Source organism: Propithecus coquereli, unplaced genomic scaffold (assembly GCF_000956105.1).
Source record: "Propithecus coquereli isolate 6110/MARCELLA unplaced genomic scaffold, Pcoq_1.0 Scaffold134, whole genome shotgun sequence".
NCBI lineage: Eukaryota > Metazoa > Chordata > Mammalia > Primates > Indriidae > Propithecus > Propithecus coquereli.
Genome location: NW_012137636.1, coordinates 1747643 through 1773370, shown reverse-complemented (window position 1 = coordinate 1773370; position 25728 = coordinate 1747643). Strand labels below are relative to the sequence as shown.

At 45.0% G+C, this 25728-nt stretch overlaps 1 protein-coding gene across 3 annotated transcripts in view; it reads right to left on the bottom strand.

The window, feature by feature from the left end:
* Positions 1-843: 843 nt before the first annotated feature.
* Positions 844-25728, bottom strand: part of AOAH (acyloxyacyl hydrolase (neutrophil)) — a 220309-nt gene continuing 195424 nt past the window's right edge. The window contains exons 16-21 of one of the 3 annotated variants that reach the window (XM_012638766.1): positions 24999-25171; positions 18423-18481; positions 18286-18345; positions 16575-16671; positions 6652-6728; positions 1033-1216 (exon numbers count right to left, since the gene is read on the bottom strand). In XM_012638766.1, coding sequence (XP_012494220.1) covers positions 1088-1216; positions 6652-6728; positions 16575-16671; positions 18286-18345; positions 18423-18481; positions 24999-25171 — 595 coding nt within the window. In that variant the 3' untranslated portion in view covers positions 1033-1087. Of the gene's footprint in view, positions 1217-6165; positions 6222-6651; positions 6729-16574; positions 16672-18285; positions 18346-18422; positions 18482-24998; positions 25172-25728 lie in introns of those variants that run through there. The other 2 variants (XM_012638767.1, XM_012638764.1) reach the window with 2 other exon arrangements.

Genomic DNA, 25728 nt, shown 5'->3' with positions numbered 1-25728 from the left:
GGCTGTGCCAAGAGAGATCCTGAGGGCAGAATGCAGAAAGATGTGCCTGCCTGAGGGGGGATGCTGGCAGCACGGGTGGCCTGGGGACAGACCACCGAGTCCGTGGCTGTGCTCAGAGGTGGGCGAGGGACATGACACATGGATGAGAGCAATAGAATTGATCAGGATTCCCGTGCTTATATGGATACAAACCTCTACCAGTACTGCAAATAGACGGTGGGTCTTTAATAGCTCTCACCCTAAAGGAATGTGATAGAGGTCTTCCCAATTTGACAGCAATCCTATATATTTATACCACTTTACCAATAAGAAGTTGTGTAGTAGAAAGAAACTTCTAAACTATCAATAATAAGAAACAAATTTTACTTTTCTATTCCTTCTATAGACAATGATATCACAAAATCATTGTTTTAAGAAAGAGGTGATCAGGTGATACAGCTAAAGAAGGCAAGGAAATCTTTCCAAGGAAAAAAATTGTCATTTTTCTGGACTTTGTGGTGCTTATGGTAGTTGTCAACTTTTAAATATTTGTGATTTGTTGTGATTTCTTTTCTCGCTCTAAATAAGTATTCACGTTTCGTATTTACAGTTTTGCGTTCTGTTTTTAGAGGGGCCCCACGAAGCCTGTGCCAGTCCTTGGCAGCTGGCAGCTGCCTTCCGGGAGGAGCGCGGGCTCGCCTGGCCATCCTGAAAAGTCAGCAACGGAGGGAGGATCAGCTCCCTGGCATGCCAAGACCCCGGGCAAATTGCCAAACATTGCTGGATTTCTTGTGTGTTTTTAGAAGCCCTTTTTAGAACAATTAGCTGTTAAAGGGCACAAATACTCTCTTGCTAGGACTGGCACCCAACGTGCTTTATTAAAGGTTATTTCAGGAACAGTTGGAGGGTTACCGACCCCAGAAGCACACAGCATCACACTGTCACTCAGATACACTCTTAACTGAGAGAAAAGCATTTCGCAGAGATGCTGCTGAAAGAGGGGCCTTTGGGCCTCAAACGAAGCCGCCTCCGCAGTGGCGTGTTGAATGAGTTTACCGAGCTCCCGCCTCCTGGTACCCAACCCCAGAGGGGCGTGTTCCCGGGAGGCTCAGTGCCCGCCTTGGTCTCCAAACACCTGCTCAATCTGGGGGTTGAACTGATTCTCCTTTCCCAGGACCTGGGGCCATTGGAGCTGCACCTTCTTCCAGAAGCGATCTGCCAACAGCCGCAAAGCTGCCTGCAAAAAAGAACCCGAAAGAGGAGGAAAGGGAAATTATAATAAATAATTTTCCAGCAAGATTTACTCTATTCTCTCTGTGGGGCGCAGCCTCTAGGATGGTCCTGTGGTTCCTACCCTCATGTTTCCCTACAATCCTCTTCCCCTGCCCGGGTTGGGGCCTATCCCTTGCTTCTAACCGATGGAATGTCGCAGCGGTGACAGGATGTCACTTCAGTGTTTATGTCACGTTACCTAAGGCTCTGCTTTGGTGGCAGAGTCGCTCTGCAGACTCGTGGCTGGGTGGTGAAGGAAGACGCCGTGTTAGGGGCCCACATGGCCAGATGCTGAGGTGACCTCCAGCTGACACCCAGCGAGAGTCTGGGTCCTCAGTCCCACCACCTGGTGAGAATGGATCTGCCCGAGTTGGGTTTGAGGACAGTGCTTCCCGGTGACTCTCCAGATGAGGATGTGGCTCGGCCGGCACACCTTGATTTTAGCTTTGTGAGACCCTAAGCAGGGGACCCAATTAATCTGTGACCCACAGAAACTGTGAGATATTTAATAATAAATGTGTATTATTTTAAGCCACTATATTTGTGGTAACTTGTCATTTAGTTATAGAAAACAAATACACTTTCTCATAAATCCTCTCATCCACTTATCTGTGGACAGCCAACTCTACTGCCAGCCTGAGGCTTGGGTTTGGACATGAACTTGCTAAGTCCTTCCTTCCAGGAACTCCCAGCCTAGGGAGGGACCCAGACATGCGAGACGACACCAGTGGGCCCATAGGGAGGGCTGTGAGGAGGGCACACACGCTGGAAAGGGAAGAGCTGCCAACTCTGCCGGGCGAAGGAAGGGGCAGGTCCTCTCCAGAGAAGGTGACGCTGAGCTGGATTTTCAAGGAGGAGTTCGCCAGCCGAGTGATGTGGGGAAACAGCGTGCGTGGCGGAGGACACAGCAGGCACAAAGGCATGGGGGTGACAGAATGGCATGGCCGAGGAACTATGGGTGCCTGGGAGACGAGCCTGGCCGGGCCACCTGCTGGGGCGGGACTCGGAGGAGACGGTGAGTGTGGAGAGTCGGGCTGGAGCGCCAGGAGGAGTGACCCGCTCACCGCACAGCAGGCTCACGTCTGGCTCTCCGGGGCTCATGCTGGCTCTGGTTCCACCGCTGCGCATCAGGTTTCCCTTCGTCCGTGATGTTAGCGGGACCCGTTCCTGGTTGTCCAATCCTCTGGCTTATCATGAACATGCCTTTGACGAGGAGGCTCTTTCTCTGCAGATAATGCCCTCATTTAGCAAATGGGGCCTGGCCAGGCCATCCAGACCCAGATGGCTGTGTCTCAACCGAGGTTTTCAATGCTGAACAATAGGAGAAATGTGATGGCTGAAGGCTTCAGAGGGGAATCCATTGTTCAGGGAGGATGCTCAGGGATGTCCCTGGCTTTATTCAAAAGCACAGGGACATTGTCTCCAAAGGGCAGTTCACAGGTCCCCATTCTACTAGGCAGTTTGGCTAACTCCCTGTGTGACACTGGGTGGCCCTGGTCCACTCTCTGGGCCCAGCTCTCTCATTTGCACAAGAATGATCTGAAGCAAATGACCTAAGGTCCTTTATGGATCTGCACTGCGTGCAAGATTTTCTTAGTTAGAACAAACTAGAACTGATAGAATCAATGCCTTAAATATCCCTAGTATTTTAATGTGTTCCTGAGCCTTCTGAGGTATATGACCGATTTCATCCTCTGACTATGTAATCTCGGTCATATCCATGCAGTGTCTCACCCACACACACACACACACACACACACACACACATACAGACACACAAATACACCCCCCTCACATATACCACACACCACACCCCTCACACAGACATACCACACACGCACCACACAAACACTTCTTTGCACTTAAAACCAGGGTCAAGTCAGAGGCTGCCTGTCAAACTGGTCAGTTTTCCGGGAAGGGTAGGAATATCTCTCACACAAAGCAATCAGTGTCTTTTAAGATAGAGGCTGTTTTTCCTGCCATTTCTCAGCAAAGGAGGCTGCCGCTAGGTCTGTGGAAAATTACTGGTTCTTCTTTTTTGTTTTATTGGCTTTCGACTTGATACACCTAAGCTGTCTTTCTAACGACTATGCAGTACCCAGGCATTTATTGCCCTATCTGTGTTAATAAGGGAGGAGACAGGCATGAGGTAAGAAGAGGACAGTGAAAATGAAAGAGCTCAGATTTGAGCAGGAGGCAGTGGTAACTGTTTGGTTTGAAAGCAATTAGTTGGCTGTCGGTCTGATAGAGATTAAAATCTTTATGAGTGGGCATTGCTAAAATATTGGGTCTGAAATGAGAGAGGCATGGTTATCACTAAACGAGAGACTTGTGGTAAAATGATCCACTATAATCATTCATTCATTCAACAAATATTTACTGAGCACCTACTGTGGGCTTGTACAACATTCTCCTGTTGTGACTCTCCTATGGGCAAGGCACAGCTATCCTGTACTCTCTTTATTCCAAATTAGTTGATTTTTGAACACAGATATTCTTTTGTGCTTCTCTACTCATAGTTAAATATATTAAAGCAGAAGTTATTTATTCTAGAAAAATTGAAAAAGACAATTAAGCAAAAAGAGAAAATCAGAATAACTGTTATCTGTAATTATAATAGAGGTAGCCTCTCTTGACATTGGTGTGGAGCCTTTCTGATTTCACATCTGAATACACTCACACACACACACACACGTGCAAATTGGATCCCTCTGTGAATGTCATTTTATGGTCTGCCCTTCTTGAGGTCTAATTTACACACAGTCAAATTAACTCTCTTTGGTAAACAGTTTTATGGGTGTTAACAAATGCATACAGTTGTGTCATCACCCCCACAATCTGCAGTCTGCTCTTATTTACTTTCCTCTATATTACAAACATATTTCTCTGTCACTAAAGGTGGATCCGTATCATCGTTTTTGTTTGATGCATGGTGTGCCATCAGATGGGTGCAAGCTAATTCATTTTACCAGTGGAAACTTTAGTCATACATCCTCCTGCCCAACATTTGTCCTCTGGACAAGGGATGGAGACACCCTCCTCCTGCCAGTGCGCACAACATCAGCAGCACATGGAGTGGAATCTAGTCCAGTCCAGAAGAATGCTTGGGAATGGGGTATTCTGGTTAATTGGAATCTTTCGGTTAACAGAGTTAGGTCCTTCCAGGTTTCTTCCTTTGCAGTTGAACATCTTACAGAGTCCACTTTCTTAAGTTGCATATAAACATATCCAATTCATAACACAGTAAAGCCAGAGGTGGTTTCTGAATTCACTAAGTTAGCATCTTGCATGTCTAGCATGATGCTTTATGTAATTGCTTCATGATTTGGAATTGTGATGAGCATCCGTCTGTTGGTCTGTGACCAGCTACTCCCCCACTTCTTTCTTCTTCTTCTTTTTAATAAAGAAATGTCATGAATAAGTCCAGTACACACAAAAGATAAAAGTGGAGCTTTTCTGGTTGAAGCCACGGGTACCTACCATTGCCCACTTTATCACCTACTACCAGTGTGTGAGCAAATCTTGCAGGATTAGCATAAGATTATGGCACATGTTGGTCTTCAGCTTTTGACTTGGTTTTCAATAACCATATATAGGTGAAGTTGTTTGAGTACAAGATAAGTCTCCAATTTGACAGACCTTGAACCCTAGTATTATTTTGAGTTAGGGACAAGACGGTCATTTGATAGATCAAATATGTCCTGAGTAGTACAGCAAAGTCATCTTTGATCCTCTTGTTCGTTTGTTCCTGATTGACACCTTACCTGACCATCTTTTCAGTACCCCCATTCTCTCCAGAGTCAGAAAGACAAAATTCCGCTATGTGCAGGGATGGACAAGACACATACCTAATTATTTCCAGAAACAAGGGCTGCACATTAACTGTTCTAAACCAAAGACATCATTTTTTGAAGGGCCAGACCCTGATGTTCAACCAGCTTCTAACTAGTAATTCTCTTAGATCAGCTCATCCAATTGATACACAGGAGAATTAGATATTCTGAGGTGCTTTACTCAGATTTTTTTTTGTGGCTATTTAAACCAGTGAAGTGGGCATTTATTTATTTATTTATTTGAGACAGAGTCTCACTCTGTTGTCCGGGCTAGAGTGCCGTGGCATCAGCCTAGCTCACAGCAACCTCAAACTCCTGGGCTCAGGCGATCCTCCTGCCTCAGCCTCCCGAGTAGCTGGGACTACAGGCATGTGCCACCATGCCCGGCTAATTTTTTTTTCTATATATTTTTAGTTGTCCAATTAATTTCTTTCTATTTTTAGTAGAGACGGGGTCTCGCTCTTGCTCAGGCTGGTTTCGACCTCCTGAGCTCAAATAATCCGCCCGCCTTGGCCTCCCAGAGAGCTAGGATTACAGGCGTGAGCCACCGCGCCCGGCCTGAGGAGATTCTTAACCCTGCCCATGGGCAGTCGCTGAGCCCAGAGCTCAGGGGAAGGTGGGCTGTGCTTCCATTCAGGCTCCTGAGGGGCCGACCAGCCCTCCTTGTTGCCCGGCTGACCACTGAGACCCAGGCCACCAGGCAGCACCGCCTGGAGTGCTTCTCATGTTTGCAGCCTTGTCATGGCCACAGCACACTCGCCACAGGCTGGGGCAGGACTGCCTGAGAGCAAGCGGCCCAGCCTCCCTGCAGAGGAAGGGCCAGCTTTCCAAGTTTTGAAAGTGGCAGAACTACTCCCCCATTTCTTTCTTCTTCTTCTTTTTAACAAAGAAATGTCAGAGCAAGTCCAGTATACACAACAGATAAAAGTGGAGCTTCTTTGGTTGAAGCCAGGACAATGGGATGGGGTGGAGACGGGAGGGAGAGAGTTCTACCCTCCAGCTCCCGGGGTGGTGTGAAGGGCAGAGGAGAGCCGCTTTGCAGAATTGTGCTCTGGAATCCTCGACGAGAAGATGAGAAACAGCCCTCGCTGCAGAATACTGCTAAGGACATTGTCCTCTTCTCTCACAGCTTCTTTTCTGGAAAGATCCATAGAAGGAATTTCTCATGTATCTCACTTTTGAGAATTCTTGTGATTTTCTTTTTTAGGGGGGAGTACTTGACTTAATTATTTATTTTTTAAATCTTAAGGAGGCTATGACTTACGCCCCCTTCGCATGGGCTGCTGGAGAACACACAGCTGATTTCTTAGGCCCCCTCGGGTGGTTTCTTCGTACTGCCCTGCACACTTTTATGAACTGCAGAAATGGTCAGGAATCTAGGTATAATTTTTACCTTATTTTCCTTTTGTCCTGATTTTTACTTCATTTTTATTAAATTTCTCTTACACATTTGTACATTACCTCAAATCCTTTTTGGAACAAAACAGGATAAAAATAAACATGAGTGCATAAGTATGGTGAAAAAACAAACAAACAGCCTTCCACAGCATCCTACGACTGGGCTCACCTCGTTGGGGTGGAATCCGTCCACGGGTTCAATGAGCTCCCAGGGCTGCCCGCCTCTCTTCTGCCACTCCTGTATGACTGTGGGGCACACAACCACAGGGTTACAGACAAGCAGTGGTCGATGTCCGAGGGCAAGGACGTGAGAAAGTTCATGGAGTTGCCCACTGCCCTCCCGGGCTCACGCTGACCCAGCCATAGCCACCTCTGAGCCGTTCTCTTGGGCTGGGGGCTTTCTGAACAGAAGTGATCTTCCCATTGTGTGATTCCCCACCCCCCAACTCAGGAAGGGAATATGTGAGAGTGTTGGATGAATGTGGTTTATGTTTCGGGGAGGGCAGTGGGAAAAGGTGAGCTCTAAAGTATTCAACACCTATTTAAGTGCATCTCATTTTCCAGTGGTGCAGTAGGACAGTATCGCAGGAGGGGAAAATTAAACATTTGTTAACATCTCCTTTCATGGTTTGCCATTTGCAGACACTGCCTGCATGTGTCAAGCACCCACCTTTCAAAATCACACAGTGCGTCAGAAATATAATTACGTAAAATTATCTCAGCGTCACATTTAGAGAGAGCATGGCTGCAGAGAAAATATTATGAGCCCAAGCGTGATGAGAAAGTATAAAGCTGTCCTTCAACAGGGGTGAGAGACCAAGAATGTCAGTTGCTCCAAGGAAACAGCACAATTAACTCTAGCTTGTTCCATCACACAGTCAATAAGAACTCCTCGAGGAAACTTCAAGTCCCCAGAGAGTCTCCAGAGAGAAGCCTCGGAGATGGCTGCTCCCTGCGTAGCTAGGTCCTCACTTCCCCCGCGTCCAGCGAGGGGAGCGGGCACAGCTGGAGGCACAGCTAGTTCCTCCAGTTCTTTTCTCTTCACCTCCTAGGAAACTCAAGGACAGAGGTCTGTGCCCTCTCTCTCCCCTTCTCATCCCAAAGGAAGGATGGAGATTCCATCAGGGGCTTTGATTGGACAAGGGACGCTGGACTTCTCCAGGGCTGAATCAATACTGCGCTGCCTTTGCAATTAGTCAGAACGCCCCAGCATGCCATTGCCACTTACTACCCAACCCCTGTCCCCGAGGGGCTGCAATTAATGCTGCCCTTCTCAAAGGTTCATGCTGGTGGTTTGGAGTCCTACACACCGAACCACCAATCCCTGTTAGCTTATCCCTGGCAGAATGACTGCCCCTGAACCTCTCTTGGTATCCTCCTTCCGGGTTTTATTGGAGGTTATTGGAAGCAGCAGCTTTTGGTAAATGGTCTTTGCATTACTTAGAAACTCAAACTGAGGACATTGTTCACTGTGTTATTGTGTCATGTGGTATCTCCCACATGACGTCTCAAGGGAGAAGTTGCTTTGTGCTGGGAGACAGTATCTCTCTCTGAAGGACTGGTAAGTGTTAAATATCTGCTTGTCCGGTAGGAAGCTCAGAGCTGCACTGAGGAGTAGACCGCAAGCATTCTTGTGAAGGCTTATTTGTTCTTTCAAACCAGCATGCAGCCCTCAACAATTTCTTACCCGCCCTTGGCTGTCGTGTCCTGTAAGGGCAGAGCCTCAGGGAAGCTTTCCTGGCTCAGATTTCAGTTTGCCTGGCCTCTTCTGCTTGCTTTTTGGGGCATGACCTTGGAATTTGACCTTCTGCTTCAGGTTCACTTCTGGCTGCTCTCCCTTTCCCTCTGGACTTGACACTCTGAAGCTCGGTGGGTCCCAGATCACCATCCTGGCCGCCATGCTGGCTCTGTGCTCTCTGTGATGCCATCCTGCCCATCCATGTGCTGCTTTCGGGCTCTTTGTCCCCCACCATGCCCAGGAGAACAGGCTGGTTTCCTCCTCCTATTTTGGGTCCTGCTTTTTCAATTTTCTAACTCTATGCTGATTCTTCAGTCAAGCCGCCTCTAATCCAAACATCCAACAAGTTGCCCTTAATGGAGAATCAGGCATTTGGAAGGGTTTCTTCAAATGCAGAGCCAGGGTCTCCCCCACTGAGCCCCCTCAGTTCTCTTTGTCGTTTTATGGTATTTGTCTCCTCTCTTCTTGTAGTCCCACGGGAATCTCCAGTACAAAAACCAGCAAAGATGCTGGAAGGCCCCGTCCAGGTGAGGCCTCAGCCTCCCAGCCCCCTCTGTGACATCAGAAGTGACATCGCTCCTGTTCACTTGTGCTCCTTTTTGCTTCACCAAAGTTCTCAGTGAATGTTTTGACCCTTTTCCTTCTTCTCCCTTTATTTTTAGTTTGGTTTCATCTTATGCTGTATGGATGTTAACAGAAGAAAGAAAGGAAAGAATGAAAGAAAATCCTAATACAGTATTATATTGACTGAATGTTTGTGTCTTCCCCAGATTCATTTGTTGAACTCCTAACTGCCAATGTGATGGTATGAAGACGTGGTGCCTTTGGGAGGTGATTAGGCCACGAGGATGGATCCCTCATGAAGGGATCAGTTCCCTTATGAAAGGGACCCCAGAGAGCTCTCACTTTTTTCCACCATGTGAGGATACAAGGAAAAATCAGAAACCTGTAGCCTATAAAGGGACCCTCACCAGAACCCAACCATGCTGGCATCCTGATTTTGAACTTTCAGCCTCCCGAAGTGTAAGAAACAAATTTCCGTTGTTTATAAGCCATCGGTTTATGACGCTTCATTATAGCAGCCTGAGATAAGACAGATGTTAAGAAACTCCCAGGTGTGCTAATAAGATCAGGCCAATGGGAATTGAGCCCAATTGAGATCTCAGACAGAGCCTGCTAAAAACTTGCAAAGAGTCGGATGAATAAGACGTGAGGCAGAGGCCTCTTGTACTAAATAGATATACAGTGAGCCCTGGACTTCACCCGGACTACCCTGGTGTCCTCTGATCCAGAGGGGGTAAGAAGCCTCTTATGATACTTTTTGACTGTATATTTGCAAAGAAGGTGGAGTGACAAGTTGAATCAAAACCCGAGCTTTCAATGGTCAAGAGAAAAGCTAGGAAAGAATTATGGTGAGCAGGAGACTTGGAAAACCCAAAGTGGAAAACAAATTTGAACCTGTTAAGAAAACGCAGTTTAAGTCAAGATTGTGTTCCTTGAGAGAAATGGTTACTAGGAGCCTGGTACTAAAAAGGTCAGATTTGCTTATACATGAATTTCCTCGAGTGTGATTCAATTTTGGCACCAAGGTTTAAAGTTATTCCATTTTGCTTTGAATTTTATGTGTGCATAAATATAAATAATTTTATAATTATTTATTTATTTATAATTATATATATTTTATAATTATTTATAATTTTAAATTAATTATTTAATTAAATAAATAAAATAAAAATAAATAAAATAATAATAAAAATAAATGAATAATATTTATTTAAAATATTTTTTATTTTATTTTATTTATTTTATCTTTATTTTATTTATTTTATTTTTTTATTTTAAATATTTAAAATGTTTATTAAAATATTTATTTTATTTATGAAAATAAATAATTAAATGGAACTCGATTAAATCAAAGAGTTTCTGCACTGCAAAGGAAATAATTAATAGAGTAAATAGACAACCTACAGAACGGGAGAAGATATTCTCAAACTGTAAATCTGATAAAGGGCTAATATCCAGAATCTACAAAGAGCTCAAACAAATCAGCAAGAACAAAACCAAACAACCCCATTAAAAAGTGGGCAAAAGCGAAATGAACAGAAACTTTTCAAAAGAAGACAGAATAATGGCCAGCAAACATATAAAAAAATGCTCAACATCTCTAATCATTAGAGAAATGCAAATCAAAACCACAATGAGGTATCACCTAACCCCAGTGAGACTGGCCTCTATCAAAAAAACACAAAACAACAAATGTTGGCGAGGATGTGGAGAGACAGGAACACTTTCTACACTGCTGGTGGGACTGTAAGTTAGTGCAGCCTCTGTGGAAAAGAATTTGGAGATACCTCAGAGAGCTAAAAATAGAAATACCATTCGATCCAGCAATAGCACTATTAGGCATCTACCCAAAAGAGCACAAAACATTCTACGATAAGGACATCTGCACCCGAATGTTTATGGCAGCACAATTCGCTATTGCAAGAATGTGGAAACAACCCAAGTGCCCGTCAATCCATGAGTGGATTATCAAAATTTGGTATATGTTCACAATGGAATATTACTCAATCATAAGAAATGACAGTGATCTAGTACCTCTTACACTTTCCTGGATTAAACTTAAGCCCATTATCCAAAGTGGAGCACCACAAGAGCAGCAGAACGGGACCCATTTGTACTCACCATCAAATTGGTATTAACTAATCAACACATAAAAGCACATAAAAGGACAACATCTATTGGATGCTGGGGAAGGGGGAGGGCGGTGGGAGAAGCGGGGAGGAGGGAGGAGGGGACGGGTATTTGTATACGCAAGGAGTGCAATGCGCACTACCCGAAGGATGGACATATTTGAAACACGGACTTGGGGGGAGGGGAACCAAGGGCAACACACGTAACCTAAACATCTGTACCCCATAATATGCTGAAATAAAAAAAAAAAGTGGGCAAAAGAGATGAACACAGTCTTTCAAAAGAAGATAGACAAATGGCCAACAAACATGAAAATATGCTCAATGTCACTAATCATCAGGGAAATGCAAACTAAAACTACAATGAGATATCACCTTACCCCAGTCAGAATGCCCATTGTTAAAAGTCAAAAAACAGTGACTGCTGGCAAGGATACAGAGAGAAAGGAAAGCTTATACACTGTTGGTGGGACTGCAAATTAGTACAACCTCTATGGAAAACAGCATAGAGATTCCTCAAAGAAATAGATGCAGATTTACCATTCAACCCAGCAATCCCACTACTGGGTTTCTACCCAAAGGAAAAGAAGTCATTTTATAAAAAAGACACTTGTACACAAATGTTTATCACAGCACAATTCACAATTGCAAAGATGTGGAATCAACCTAAGTGCCCATCAATTCGCAAGTGGATTAAGAAAATGTACACCATGTATATATGTATACCATGGGGTACTACTCAGTCATAAAAAGGAATGAAATAATGTCTTTTGCAGCAACTTGGATGGAACTGGAGACCATTATCCTAAGTGAAGTATCTCAGGAATGGAAAAAAAAATACCATGTGTTCTCTCTAATAACTGGGAGCTAATCAATGGGCACACATGGGCACAAAGAGATGTAAAGGTCATAGGAAATTGAGAAGCGGTGGGGGAGGAGGAGGGCAAAAACCTTCCTGTTGGGTACAATGAACACTATTCAGGTGGCAGGCACACTAAAAGCCCGAACTTAAGCATTATAAAAGGTATTCATACAACAAAAACATTTGTACCCCCTTAACAATTTGAAATAAACAACAAAGTAACAAAATCCCCAAATCTGAGACTTTTTCAGTGCCAGCATGACACTCAAAGGAAATGCTCACTGGGACATTTCAGATTTTCAGATTTGGGATGTGCAAAGTATATATGTGGTAAGTATATATAATACAAATATTTCAAAATTTGAAAAATCAAAAAAAAATCAATCTGAAATCTGAAACACTTTTGGTTTCTAGCATTTTGTACGAGGATACTCAACCTGTACTGTATTTCCAAAATAAGAAGGATGGTCATTGCCTTCTACTTGCTGTGGAGAGTTGAGCAATCCCATAATAGGGGGGATTATGAAGGGAAAACTCAGGAACAAAAGCATAAAGAAAGAGACAGGATATTCACTTGTCACATTTTGCAAGGTAGCAGGGGTGTGGGGGGCAGTGGGAAAAGTCCATGTTTTATCATCACCATACTCTGGCAATTCTAAGTGATGTCAATGATAACATATTCTTCCCTGCCAGGAAACTCATTCCCCCTACCACTCACTCCTGCCCTACATTAGTAGGCTAATCCAAGGTAGTCCAGCCTTTAAAACTGGCTTGCCACATAAAATAATACAATAGGTATTAAAAGAAAATGCTCCAAGGTTACCAAGGCTACAATGAATCTATTTACAGTGGAAAATGTCATCATCTTCTCAGATGATTATTGTGTCTGCGAGAGCTGCTGGTGATCACAGATATGTAGACATCAGGATGGTAAAACTTAAGGGTGGCCTCAGTAACTCACAGGCAAGACTTTATGGTTTTATCTGTATTGTGACTAGTGCTAGACAGAACGACTCCTTGTTTTGGTTATCTCAGGATGAAATTCTGCTTTCTCAGGAGAAATGCGATACTAGACACTAGTCATTATTTCTTTCTTGATTGATTTTAGAGTGGGAGGTCCAATCAAAGGTGACATGGTAAGTTGATCAGTTTCCTTTCTACCTGGGCCATAACTCAAAGTAGGCATATGAATTCCTATTTGATTTCAGAAGCCCTGGATTAAATTTCTTGAATGACCATGAACAATTTGTTGGGATCTGGTGCATAGCATCTTTTCTTTTCTTTTCTTTTTTAAAATGTATTTTTTTTTATCTGTAAAGTGAAAGAAACTGCTTATCACCATCTTTTCAAAGATGCCAATAGGACAGTGGAGGAAGACTCATAAAATACTTGGTAGCTCCTTGATGAATAGCAACACTAGCAGATATTTATTTTAAAAAGAAATCTGCATTCTGCTCAGCACCATAAAGTGCTTGTCTGTCTTTACAGATGTATACATGGGGGCGGGCCAGCTAAGAGTGAAATTTACTCCAATTGAGCTGTCTTGGAAGCTGAGGGCAGCTGGAGGTATATTTAAACTGTCAGAGTAGAAATGGCTTTGTCAGCCAAGTGGCATTTTCTTTCCTCTGTTGGAGAGGTGTGGCACAGACAAAGAGAAAGAACATCACCTGTTCAAGTTGGCATTTCCTGAAGGGAGGAAAAATCTCTGCCTCTGTTTAGTTCATAACCAGTTGGAGAATGAATCAGCAAGAGACAAGAAGAGGCTTTGGAGGTGAGCAGTCATTGTTCAGTGCCAGATTGGAGCTGTCAGAGTGGAGGACAGATAGGTCTCGTGCATACCCTCAAGTGACAGGGATCCTCAAATGCAATTTGCTCTGCCACAGGATGTGAAGTTGTGAATTTCAGTAACGTGAAAAATGAGGATATTTGTGATGCAATGGTCAGCTCCAATACAGTGCTGAAATGAGAGATTTTCAAGTGACTGTTAGGGCTGCAAATTTAAGTGACTGTATGGGGTTTTTATTTCTGATAGAAGGAGATCACTTTTCTCCTTGCTGATGAGCTGCATTTTTAGCATATCACCTTGGAAGGAACTCAAAGGACTCCACAGGCCTGAGGGACTGGGGCTGGGAGATGGGTTGGACATCAGCAGTGAAGGAGCCACTTCATACACGTTGATGATTCCCAGCGTGGGGATGCCCGCTAAGAGTTATTGACTCCTTACTACTTTACGAGCTTTGTTTCACTTAATCCTTCCATAAACCCCATGGTCTAGTTATTTCTACCCTACCTACAAGGAAACAAAGGCTGAGAGGTTATTTCATTTGCTTGAGGTTACACAGCTATCTGAGTTGGAATAGGAGCACAGTTGGAACTCCTGGGCTCTGTTACAGTAGCACATTGCACCCACATGGGGTTGGTTTCTGGAAGGCCAAGCAGCCCAGGCACAGGAGGTTACCCAGGGAGATAGATATGGGAGTGCATGATCCCTCCACCTACTCTGGAAAAGGCTAAAATTTCAAGTGAAAAATCTCCTTTGCCTAACTTTGGGCACAAGCTAAGAGATTACCACAGTTCCTGAAGACTAGATTGAAATTCCAGCTCTCTCAGAAGTGGACATGGTGGCAGCTGGATGGTAAGTGCAGGATGCTGTATCAGATGTTTGTGTAGGCAGGTCCCAGGGCACCGTTCCTCTGTCTCCACTCTCTCTCTCACTCACTGTGTCCATGCGTCTTCCCTTGTGGGGTACCCACTAACTTCCTTGCATCAAAACAGGCTCTTCAAGTTTATTTAAAAAAAATGGCAGAAAATTACAAAATCAGAAATTCCTTGAACTGTTAATGGGAATTGCCAAGGAAGGAGAAATACCTAGGAGGTTTCTGCAAAGTTGATGTAGAATGTTTGGTTCAGTTTAATGGAACCTTTTGCTTTTTTTCTGCATTTCTTGTTGCTGTGAGGATAAGGGCCAATGAGGCTCTGCTTCCAAGCATGTTAGTTGACCAGTGGAACGCCGGCGGGTACTGGGTCGAAGGTAAAGCTCTTCTCTCTGTATCCTCCATAGAGTTAAGGACTCGTCTGTTGTGTTGACAATTATATTCCCAGCACCTACACAGCTCCTGGCACATAGCAAGACTTAACAAAAATCTGATGATTGACTGATGAAGCTCAGTCTTGGAGCTTATAGAACTCCATCTATTAAGCTTTAATGGGCATAGAGAGGACCTGTGGATTGTATTTAAATGCAGATTCTGATTAGGTAGGTCTACAGTGGGGCCTGGGATTCTGTATTTATAACTAGCTCCCGGGCAGTGTTGATTTTGCTTTTCCAGAACCACACACTGCGTAGCAAGGGTACAAGGGAATGGTACTCTTCCCTGGGTGCTGGCTATGCATTAGGCACAGCATTTAGGATGACACATTATTTCATATAATCATCACAAGATTTGCTGGGTAGATATGGTATCCCCATTTCCAGGTCTGGAAAGGGGAATTTAGAAATGTTCAGAGAATTGCCTATAGTCCCAGAGATAATAAATGACAGGGCTAGAGATCACTCTGAAAAATAAAAACGTCCCCTGAGAATGTTAGACATTATTATATTTTTAATAACTTTATATTCAGGGTTGATAATGATCAAAGATCACTTGGTGGTGCATTTGTTTACACCAGGAATTCATTAATGAATCTTTCACTCTTCATTTTAATGAGAGGTTATTTATCAAAATGTCTCTTGCCATGATAGAAGTGTGTATCACCTAGGCAAAAAATCTGGTTAAGGGAGATCGGTCTTGTTGAAAAGATGTTCGGAATTGAACTACTAGAGTCTGTGATGCAAAACGTGTCAGCTAATGCAATATTTGATAATTCATGATGGCCATCTGCTGCATCCCAGATGCCTGAGCTGGGGGTTGGTGGGGGGAACAGAGATGATGAACTCTGAATGAGAAATTGTCCGTTCTTCACCTGCACCGTAAAGCTTTTCATTAGCTTCATTGCAGCTGGCAATCAACAGGGGCTTTCCTCTTGCATAAAAATTGCTTAGCAATGAAAATGAACCTGGAAGGATTACAGTCAACAAATAATAATTTTTCAGAGTCAAGATGGAAAGGATAAATCAGTAGCTCCAGTAATCACGCGTTTTTGTGTGACCTCTCAGCAGTGATGCCAGTGTTTGGACAGAATGCTAGAAAAGAAACTTGGTAATATTCTTTTCAGAAAGCTGGGACATGGGTTTTTCACTTTGTCACAGGCAAGTCCTTTGATCCTTCCCTTAGGGATTGGGATTGGGCTCATCCTGTATGGGGTCTGGGAAAGTGCACCGCTACTGGGTTCCTGGGTAATTCAGTGCCACTACGAGAAGCATCGCCTTATCCCCCATTTCTGTCACACCCTTCTGTAGCCCATAGGTAAGCAGGGCATTGCTAACCTGCTAGCGATTCCATTAGCTAACCTGCTAGCATTGCTAACCTGCTAGCGATCCCATTAGTTGCTAACTGGTTAGCGATTCTATTAGCCTGCAGGTTCCTGGCCAAAATCTCTTTCCAACTGGTCACTGGCTCCATCGCTGCAGAGATTCTAAAATGACAGTGAAGTAAGGAGGTAACGCTGAGCCCCCAGCCTGCTCAGAAAGAGTCACATTTTCCCTTTTTTCCACACCAGAGTGATCAGTCTGTCAGAGCGGGCAGGAGTAACCCTGCCCAATCTGCCGCCTGCTGGCTCATGGACCTGTTGCCCAGGCAGGCTCTAAACGGTAGCTGCTGCTTTGTCTTCTGTCAATACCTCTAAACCAAGACACTTACTTTCTTGGAAGGCAAAATCCACGTAGAAAAGATCGAAGTTTGTGAATTTCTCACTGGTTGCAATTTTTTTCAGCGTACTGGAGAGTTGTTCTGCTCTCTGAATACAAGGGAAACGGAGAATTCCATGAAACCCTGACTTTGACTTTAGTGAGATAATTCAGGCAGAACAAAGAAACTAATCAATCAATCAATCTTCCCCACCCCACTCCACTTTCATTTCTCCAAGCCATCAGCAGAGATCAGCTCTGCACATTAAGTTCTATTCATTTTTTCATATGTTTATTGCCATTTGTCTATCCTTCTTTTGAAAAGCTTCTATTTATGTCTTTTGCCCACTTTTTAATGGGGTTGTTTGTTTTTCTTGCTGATTTGCTTGAGTTCTTTGTAGATTCTGGATATTAGCCCTTTGTTGGATGTATAGCTTGTGAATATTTTCTCCCATTCTGTAGATTGTCTATTTGCTCTGATGATTACTTCCTTAGCTGTGCAGAGCTTTTTAGTTCAATCAAATCCCATTTGTTTATGTTGTTGCTGTATAGCTGTGACTCAAACATTACAACAGCCATCCATGTAACCAAAAACATTTGCACCTCCTTAATACTTTGAAATAAATAAAAAAGTTCTATTCATGCACAAATGGCCAATGAACATATGACAAATCTTAAAGTTCATTAGGAATCAAAGTAGTGCAAATTAAAGTAATAAGATACTACTTTTCCACCCTTGGGATTGGCAAAGATAAGATAACGATGATATCAGATGTTGTTATGGGTAGGTGAGTGAGAATGTGATTAGTTTAACCTTACTAGAGAACAGTTTGGCAATATGGATCAAATCTTTGAACACGGGCATACATTTTGACCCAATAATTTTTCTAGGAATTTGTCATGGAAACAGAGATATACACAAAGACGTACAACTTCTTCATCACAATACTATTTATCATAGTGAAAAATTGGAACAACCTATATGTCCAACACCAAAGGATGATATAAATCATATATGTTCAGAATGTGTGTGCTTTAAAATGGTTACAACATGATGATGTGGAGAAACAATTTATGAACATTGAAAGGCATAAAAGAGTGTGTATATTCTCATACCGTATAGGCAAAAATCAAACGTATTTATCTATGAGAGTGTCAATGGAAAGACATACACACATACTGACTTTGGCTGGTGGAATTTGGGGTGATTTTTATTATCGTTCTTTGTGCTTTTTTGTGTTCTCCAAGTTTTTTTAAAATTGAAATATACTTTTGTAAAAAAAATTCAGTAAATCTTTTACAAAGAGATTATTCACCATCTGTGAAAGCATTTTGCCTGAGCAATGGATTTCCCTCAGAGAAGAGAAGAAAGTGCTTATTTACCTCGGAAGAGCTCCGGACAGACACAGAGCTACCCTCGCTCAGTTCTCTCCACCAGAACAACTATGCTCAGGACCAGCTTATAAGTTGTGTGTACACACATGTGCATGCATGAGAGAGACACGCACACACAGAGACAGTGACTGAGACAGAGTAAAAGGGACAGACCCACAGAGAGGCAGAAGAGACAGGGCACGCCATGTTTTCTGGGCTCCTCAAGCACCCTGGCAGTTTGGTGTTGTTATTCACCAGCTTGGAGAGCATCCCATTCCCAGTGAAAACTCCGCAGCCAACACAGGGAAGGAACGATCAAAGGTGGTATAAAAGGCCTGTGACAGTCATACCTCTGAAGTGAGAGTCCGGAGCGTCTTGTTGGAAGACATCCAGCCGTGGCAGGGGCTGACCTGAGAACAGGAAAACACTTTGATTAAAGAGGAACAGTGATGGGCACCTGGGCCTTGGAGAGTCAGTGATTGCTCACCTGAAGGCAGCTCAGGAAGGAGTACATTTGCGCGTAGGTCACGTCTTCATTTAGCTGGCCTGGAAAACAGAGGGGTCTGGTATGTCACATGCACTTAGCTACAGCAACATTTCGAGGCACTTGGGGGTGACCCTGCCGCCCTTGCAGGAGGTTGCCACTTCCAGGGGGCTGCCTTGATTTTTCATTCAGCATTGCTCTCGAGAATGCCCGTGCTGCCCTTCTTTCTGAGCTCCTAGAAATTCAGAATCAGGGGTGGGGAGGGGCCCTAAGGAGTTTAGTCCCATGTAGAGTTCCTGGCATGGGCTAGGGCAGGGCTGGAGGAGCTGGCTTCATCTAGACTCCAGGGAAAAGGAATACAAGTATCCCACGGCTCAACATGGACCAGAATGCCTTGAACAAAGCGCCCTGCAGAACAGTGACTCTCTCCTGGCAATGGTCTGAAATGCCAAGTTCCCACGGAGCACAGGGCGCATTTAAGGTGGCGGTTCACCAAATCCTCCTTTTCAAGTTTATGAAACACCCAGATCTGACCCCCTTGTCCCATGCTGAGGACCTGGCAGGACTTTCTAAGTATCTGAAGTTCTGCAGTGCTCTGAAGTTTGGGAACTGATGGCTTCCAAAAATGCCTGGGGGGCCCAGAGGATGGGGGAGGCGGGCACATCATTATCCCTTCACGGCACTGGATTAGGGGCTGCCCAGTGGATGTCTTATGTGAGCCCTAATTAGTGGATGTGTCCTACACTTAGTTTGGTGCAGCTTCTAGAGGTACAGAAGAATGAAGAGGGGGTTCATCAGTCTTTCCAAACATCAGCTGTAGACCCAAATTCTGCAGGCATTATTTCTTCTCTCTTGCAACACCCCTCTCCTGCCCTCCTCCCTCACATCGACCCCTAGAGGCAATTCACCTCTCACGCTGTGCCTGACACACACAATCCAGGTCTCCCCAAATTTCAGGGGGGAATGTCTGACGCTGTGACCATTAACACTTCTCACGCTCTGAAAAAATAAAGGAAGATAATAGGCCCTATCGCAGAGGGAAGAGAGAGATTGAAGGTGATGGGCCACAGTCTTATTTTTCACTTATACCTCTGATCACTTAGACCAAGAGATAGATTCAATTTTCTTTTCATAGAGGAAAAACATATTATCTCTCTGTGTGGGTGAATAAATCGCAGACTGGAAAGCCACAGGCTTATTACTGCCACTGAAGTCGCAGTGACCCGCTAGGCTGTCTTCTGCCCAGGTCTCTGCATCCTTGCTCTGTAGCTGAATCCCGAGTCCCTGGCTCTGTCCTTGCTTTCGCATTATGGGCCCAACACGGAGCCCTGGGCACCATCTTTCCCAAGTTCTTGCTTCTACCCACTGAGGCTTCGGTCCCTCTTTTGTGTGTGTGTTTTTTATAATTTACCCCCTTCCTGAATGTGTTTCTGCTCATCTCAGCCCACTGCAGTCACTGACACCATCAACCTCTACTCCCCAGCCTGGCTCCCCCGTGTGCCCGGATGACTTGGCTCCTTCTCGTGGAGGGACAGCCACTGAGCCACCAAGTCGCAGCCTTCCCTCTAACCACCCTCTGTGAGGTCTGGCCTTTCGCTTGGTGCCTGGTGGCCACCTTACTTCTTTGCTGGGACTGGGGCCTCATAATGGAACTGAGGTAGCGTGCTAGGGCCCTGCCACCCTGCTGGGCCCGAGGTGTCCCCTCACCCTGAGGGGTGGCCTTTCTCTCTTTACCCTATTCAGTGGCTGCAGTCTCTTCAACCTGAAAGGAGCCTGACCTCGTGCCTGACCACGAGTAACACTCTTGTACCCTCCCCTCCCACCTTCCAGCCTGGATTGCTGTGCTGTCTGGAGGGGGTGGGATACTGGGAGCTTAACAGCTGGCTGCTCCTCAGGGGTGAAGCCATCTCAGCCTTTGTCCCTCCTGCCTCACCCCCTCTTCCTGCTGGCCTCCCTCAAGGTCCAGCGCACCTCAGAAGGAGACCATGAGGCGCATCCTCCTTCCAGACCTTCTCCGATCCCTTCCCCTGTTCCTTCCACCTCTCTGTCATTCTGACACTGGCTCCGTGAGGCGCTAGGTCTGCTGAGCAGGATGAGGGCACATTAGGTGTGGTTAGATGGTAACTGCGACAGGTGTAATGAGGTGGTCTCCCTTCTCCCTGGTATTTCTGCCTGTTAGAGGGAGGGCAACCCTGCTCACGTGCGAGATTGTTAGGAGTGCCTGTGATGGGCTTACGGGAAGGGAAAGTGGTTCTTTGCGTTCTCCCCTTGTTGGCACTATCAGTTGGTCACTCACTCTTTCTTTTTTAGGCATTACCTTTTATCCCTGTTGTTTTGACATAATTTTTTCACATTGAGGAGCCCTGGCATAAAGACTGATCCCACCTGTATGGGGTACATGCAAAGAGGTGTGTCTGTGACTACCTGGTCAGAAAGTCAATCTGGTTAAGAAAGCTGACCAAGAATGCCCAGGGGTAGGACAGGAGGACTGTCCCATAGTGGACAGGAATTGTCATGGGCCGAGGAGCAATCTCTGTGTATGTGTGTGCATGCACGTGTGTTCATGTGTGTGTGTGTACATGTGTGTGTGCACGTGCGTGTGGTTGGGAGTCAGTGGGCTGACCCAGTGGATGCCATGAGCTCCCTCTGCAGATTAAAGGTCATATTCTTCCCCAGGTGGCTGGAGTGGCAGTGTGTGTCTCAGTAATCTACAAGTGCTTTAGGGCGGGGTCTTTGGTCTTTAGTCAATGCTGAGAACACGATTGAAATCTTAGGTACCGTGAAAGCTTAGTACCAACAGAAATCAGTCACACCTCCATGAAATACCATCTGAATGCATTAAAACCACACTACTTCAGATGGGGAGAAAGCCAGTAATAAAATATAAACTAGGAGGTATTTTAAAAAGACATTGCTTTCAAGTTTAAGAGTAATTGGGGCAAAAGTAAATTGTGGCTGCTGCTGTTGTTGCTGTTGTTTGTGTCGGGGATCCTCCAGGGAAGACCTACTTGCAGACTCACTTGTAGTCAGCAATCTCTGACTCTCTAACCACAGTCTACCCTTTGGACAGCTCCCAGAATGCCTACGGCTTGCGTCATCGTCATTGCCACTTGTCAGGCTCTGTGTGCTATTTTCTTCTGTGGAGCTGTCTTTTTCTCCTTCCTGTGAGGACAGGGACTCCCTCTTATATCATCTTTACCCACAAGCAGAGAACGGACATTTCAGACGTACTCCTGGAATGACTGCCTTCCTCACAGACTACGGCCGAGAGGACTCATGACTGGCCGAGCTTGACTTTTCTCAAAAGATCTATGTAAGTAGTATCCTAATGCGTGAGGCTTGCTCTCTGGGGATTCCTCACAAAGACAATAAACTCTCCCCAGGAATTTTAACGACTAGCAGAGATTGTGGGGTGTCCCAGCCCTTGGCAGCCAGTCATTGACTGGGTAGTGACTCACAAACACAGCTGAAGAGCAGAGATGGGGGTGGGGGGGGTTCATCACTCCTTCCTCCCTGGCAGGAATGAGACGGGCACCTGTGCTCAGTTCTGGGCCTGCATCACCTGCTGGTTTCACGCTGTGGCATTGAACCTTCCCTTTGCTGAATGGTCAGGCTGGCTTCCTGCCTGTCCTGCCGAGGGGCAAAGGAGGCAGCAGAGAATGTATCACTGACCAGGAACTTCCCCCCAACGCCTCTGCTCCAGGAACTCTTTCCTAGTCCATAAGAGGTGGCCACAGTCTAGAGATTATCATCACCATGTGTCTAGGCTCAAATACGGAAATAAATGGAACTCCCCACACTCCCCCGCTGTTTTCTTTGCTTGCATAACTCTCAGCCCAGAGCCCTGGGAATCAGACTTGGGTGTTTGGCTGTTGACTAAGATGAGATCTACTCTAATCTAGACAGAGCAACTGGACCCTGGAGGCTGGTCCAGCATTGTCCTTGTTTCACTGCTAGTTCATGACTGCTGGGAATGCAGGTGCAAGGATGGGGTCTGGAGTGGGAGCAGTAGAAGAGAGACAATATGAGGCAGTGGCCCTCTCTGTGAGGCTCCCCTCCCATGTGAGCTGTGAGCCCTGCCAACAGAGGAACGGCGAAGCTGGAAAAATCCCACCTACTTCCTCAGTCTTTCTAGGAAGGACCCTGATGCTTCGTTGAGAAATTTGTAATTTATTTCCCATGGCAACCAGGCAGCAGGGATAATTTGGGATGTGAATAATTACTTTAAAAACATTAAGTGAATTTTAGATGGTTTCAACTTTCTCCCTGATTGGATTTTTTTCCCCAAAACTAGGGTTGTTTATAACGAAAAAACTTGTTCCACCTTTGGCTTCTTCCTCTTTTGTGCTGTTAAATGCTAGGATGTGATTCATGGCCAGGAAGAGGCCACTTGAGGAGGACAAGGCAAAGCCTAGAGCAGAGTTTCTCAATCTCGGCATTACTGACATTCTTGATTGTGGGGCTGTCCTGCACACCGTAGAATGTTTAGCGACATCTCTGACCTCTACCCACTAGATGCTAGTTGCACCATCCCCATCCCCAGGTGTGATAACAGGACACAAGGGTGTGGGTTGCCCTCAGCTGAGAACCACTGACCTACAGAATCCAGAAAAGTTGATGATGAGTCCCCAAAATGCCTTTTTTCCTTCCCTCACTCCTTTCCAAATCACATGGAGTCATTATTATATAGCATGGTCAAATCAAGTGAATTGCATGGCATCTCGGAAAGAATTTATGCAGGCAGTCTAACCAGAGTTCATGAAAAGAGAATGGGATTTGAAATCAGAAAACTCAAACTCAAGCCCCTGTTGGTGTCATGAAGTAAATTGGGAGCACACTGCCCCTGCCCCCAACTTCTCCCAAGCATTTCTCAGCATGGGAGAAATTTAGCAATCTGGAAGAATCTGTTGGGACAGATGTATCCAATGGCTCAAAGAGACATTCTTAGCCCAAGTTGTCTTTTATACTTGCAAGGCAGCTCAGAATGGAGCGAAGCTCTCTTGTGTGTGATTATGTTATGAATATTGTTTCTCAGGGGCACAGTCAAAGCTGCATGAACAGGAAGAATATGCTTTCCTCAGGCCAGGCTGGACAGTGTTTTGCTTGGATAATAATATTTGTGATACACTTTAGTAACTCAAGGGGAAAATGGCTTCAGCCTCATTGATGAGAAGCCTGGAACCTGGGTATCTACCATCATTCCCCCAGGGAAGAGACCAGAGCCCTCTGAGAGCTGGCTGAAGGGCTCCTACTCTTTTGTCATTTGGGGAGGGGTGGATTTTCTGAGGAGAAGCTGGGGGTTGTCTTACGCAAGGACTGCAGGAGGAGGACAAGCGAAATGTGAAAAGATACTCACCAGGTTATTTGTGCAAGGGAAAGCTCCTGATGGCCTTGAGTGTGACATTTGGCTCTCTGCTCACAGCCTTGAAGGGCACTAAGGAATGAGTTTCAGGTCTTCCCCTTTGAATTGCTCACCTGACTCCTAAGAAGGTGCTCGGACTCCCCAGCACATTTTAGCTTGGGTTGATCTCAGGAGGTGGTAGGGAAATTCCAGGGATGGGGCAGCCTCTTCTTCATGACTGACTGGCGCAGGTGCCGTCAATATGGGGCTGAGGGAAGGGTACTCAGGCCTCTCCTGGTAGAGGCTAATCAGCGAGGCCTGAGGCCGGCACTCCCTGTTCCTTTTCTCTGTCTAATTTTCCTCCTGTGACATTTATCACCTTCTGACATATTTTTGAGTCTCTCTCCCATTGGAATACAAACGCGGGAATTTAGGACTATTGTGTTCACTGCTGGTTTCCCTTTGCCTACAACAGTGCCTGGCACATAGTAGGTGCTTAATAAATACAATCTCCCCTGAAATACAGGAAGCAGAGCCCTGCTACACCCCGCTTGAATATACAGTGAGTGATGCAACATTTGGCAAGCTACCTAACCTTTCTGAGCCTTAGCTTTTTCATCTATGAAATGGAATTACCGTAGTTAATGAAACCATCTATCTCACAGGGTAGTTTTAAGGATCAGCACGCAGTCCTTCCGAAGGCGAATTACTGCCACTTTGACATCGTTTGTACGGTATCTGGGATGTTAGAGCTGCCATTATAAGTTTCTGGGGAACCTTAAAGCCTTTTAGAGCAAGGGACCCCAAGAGAGTATAGAAGCAGAAAGCGAGCAGGCTGGAGGACTGTGTTCTAGAGAATTCTTACCAGCTAACAGGAGGCTACTCACCACTGAGGTTGAGAGAAACTCCTCCCTTTGACGCTTCCTGTTTCCTGTTTGGGCTTCCTTAGCTCATTCTGCAATTCACCTTCTGCTAAAGGAGTTTCCTGATTTAAACTCTTATCTTTCAATTTTTCTTAATTCTTAATTAAATACTTCTGCCCTTTCTGGCTTTGGATCTGATTCTGCCATCCTCTGAATAACAACCATCAGATACTAACCTGACACTTCCCTTCACCGTCTCCCACCCATGTTCTGTGATAGCATTTTAGGCATATTTCTACATGGTTTGAACTGTAAATACATTGAGCTATATACACATTGACATTGTTAAAGAATAAAATATCTTCAAACTGATACCGAGAGGATGATATCTGTTGTGCAAATTATCCCAGAGAAAGGTTCCATCTGGCAAGCCATAAAAAACAACATGGCTGCCATTGGGCAGGAGGGTGTTGAGGTATTTCAGAGTCTGCATGACATTGGAGTACAATCTCTCAGGAGTGGTCATGTATGGAACTGGGTCAGCTTTCCTGTTGATGGAAGAGACAGAAAATATCTTAGTTGATTGTAAAGACAGATGCATGCAAATATAAGATATACCCCCACTCCCCCCACACATACACGGACAATGTGGTAGTTATTGGTGATATCTGCAAAATATTCCTGGCTTTCCACCTTTCTGGCATATGGTCAAATTGTACTTCCTGACTCCTTTGCTGTTGGGTGGATCATGTGACTGGTTCTGGCCAATGAGCTGTGAGCAGAAGTGACATGTGTCATGTTTGTTGGTGACAGAGCCTCTAGAATGTTCTTTTTCTTTGCCATGGGTACAGGCAATGTTCTAGATAGCTGCTTCACCAATCTGAGTCCAGGAACATAGTCCTGTGGTGATTCCTGATGGACAAATAGTGTGAGCCAGAAGTAAACATTTGTTGCTTAATAGTGCTAAGATTTTGGAGGCTGTTTGTTGCTGTAGGATAACCTTCCTATCCTGGCTTACACACAGTCAATGAAACCAAAGGGGTTCAGTGTTGCTTACAATTATTTGACACTTTAAGATCTGTAACTTGGTCTTTAAAACTTTTCC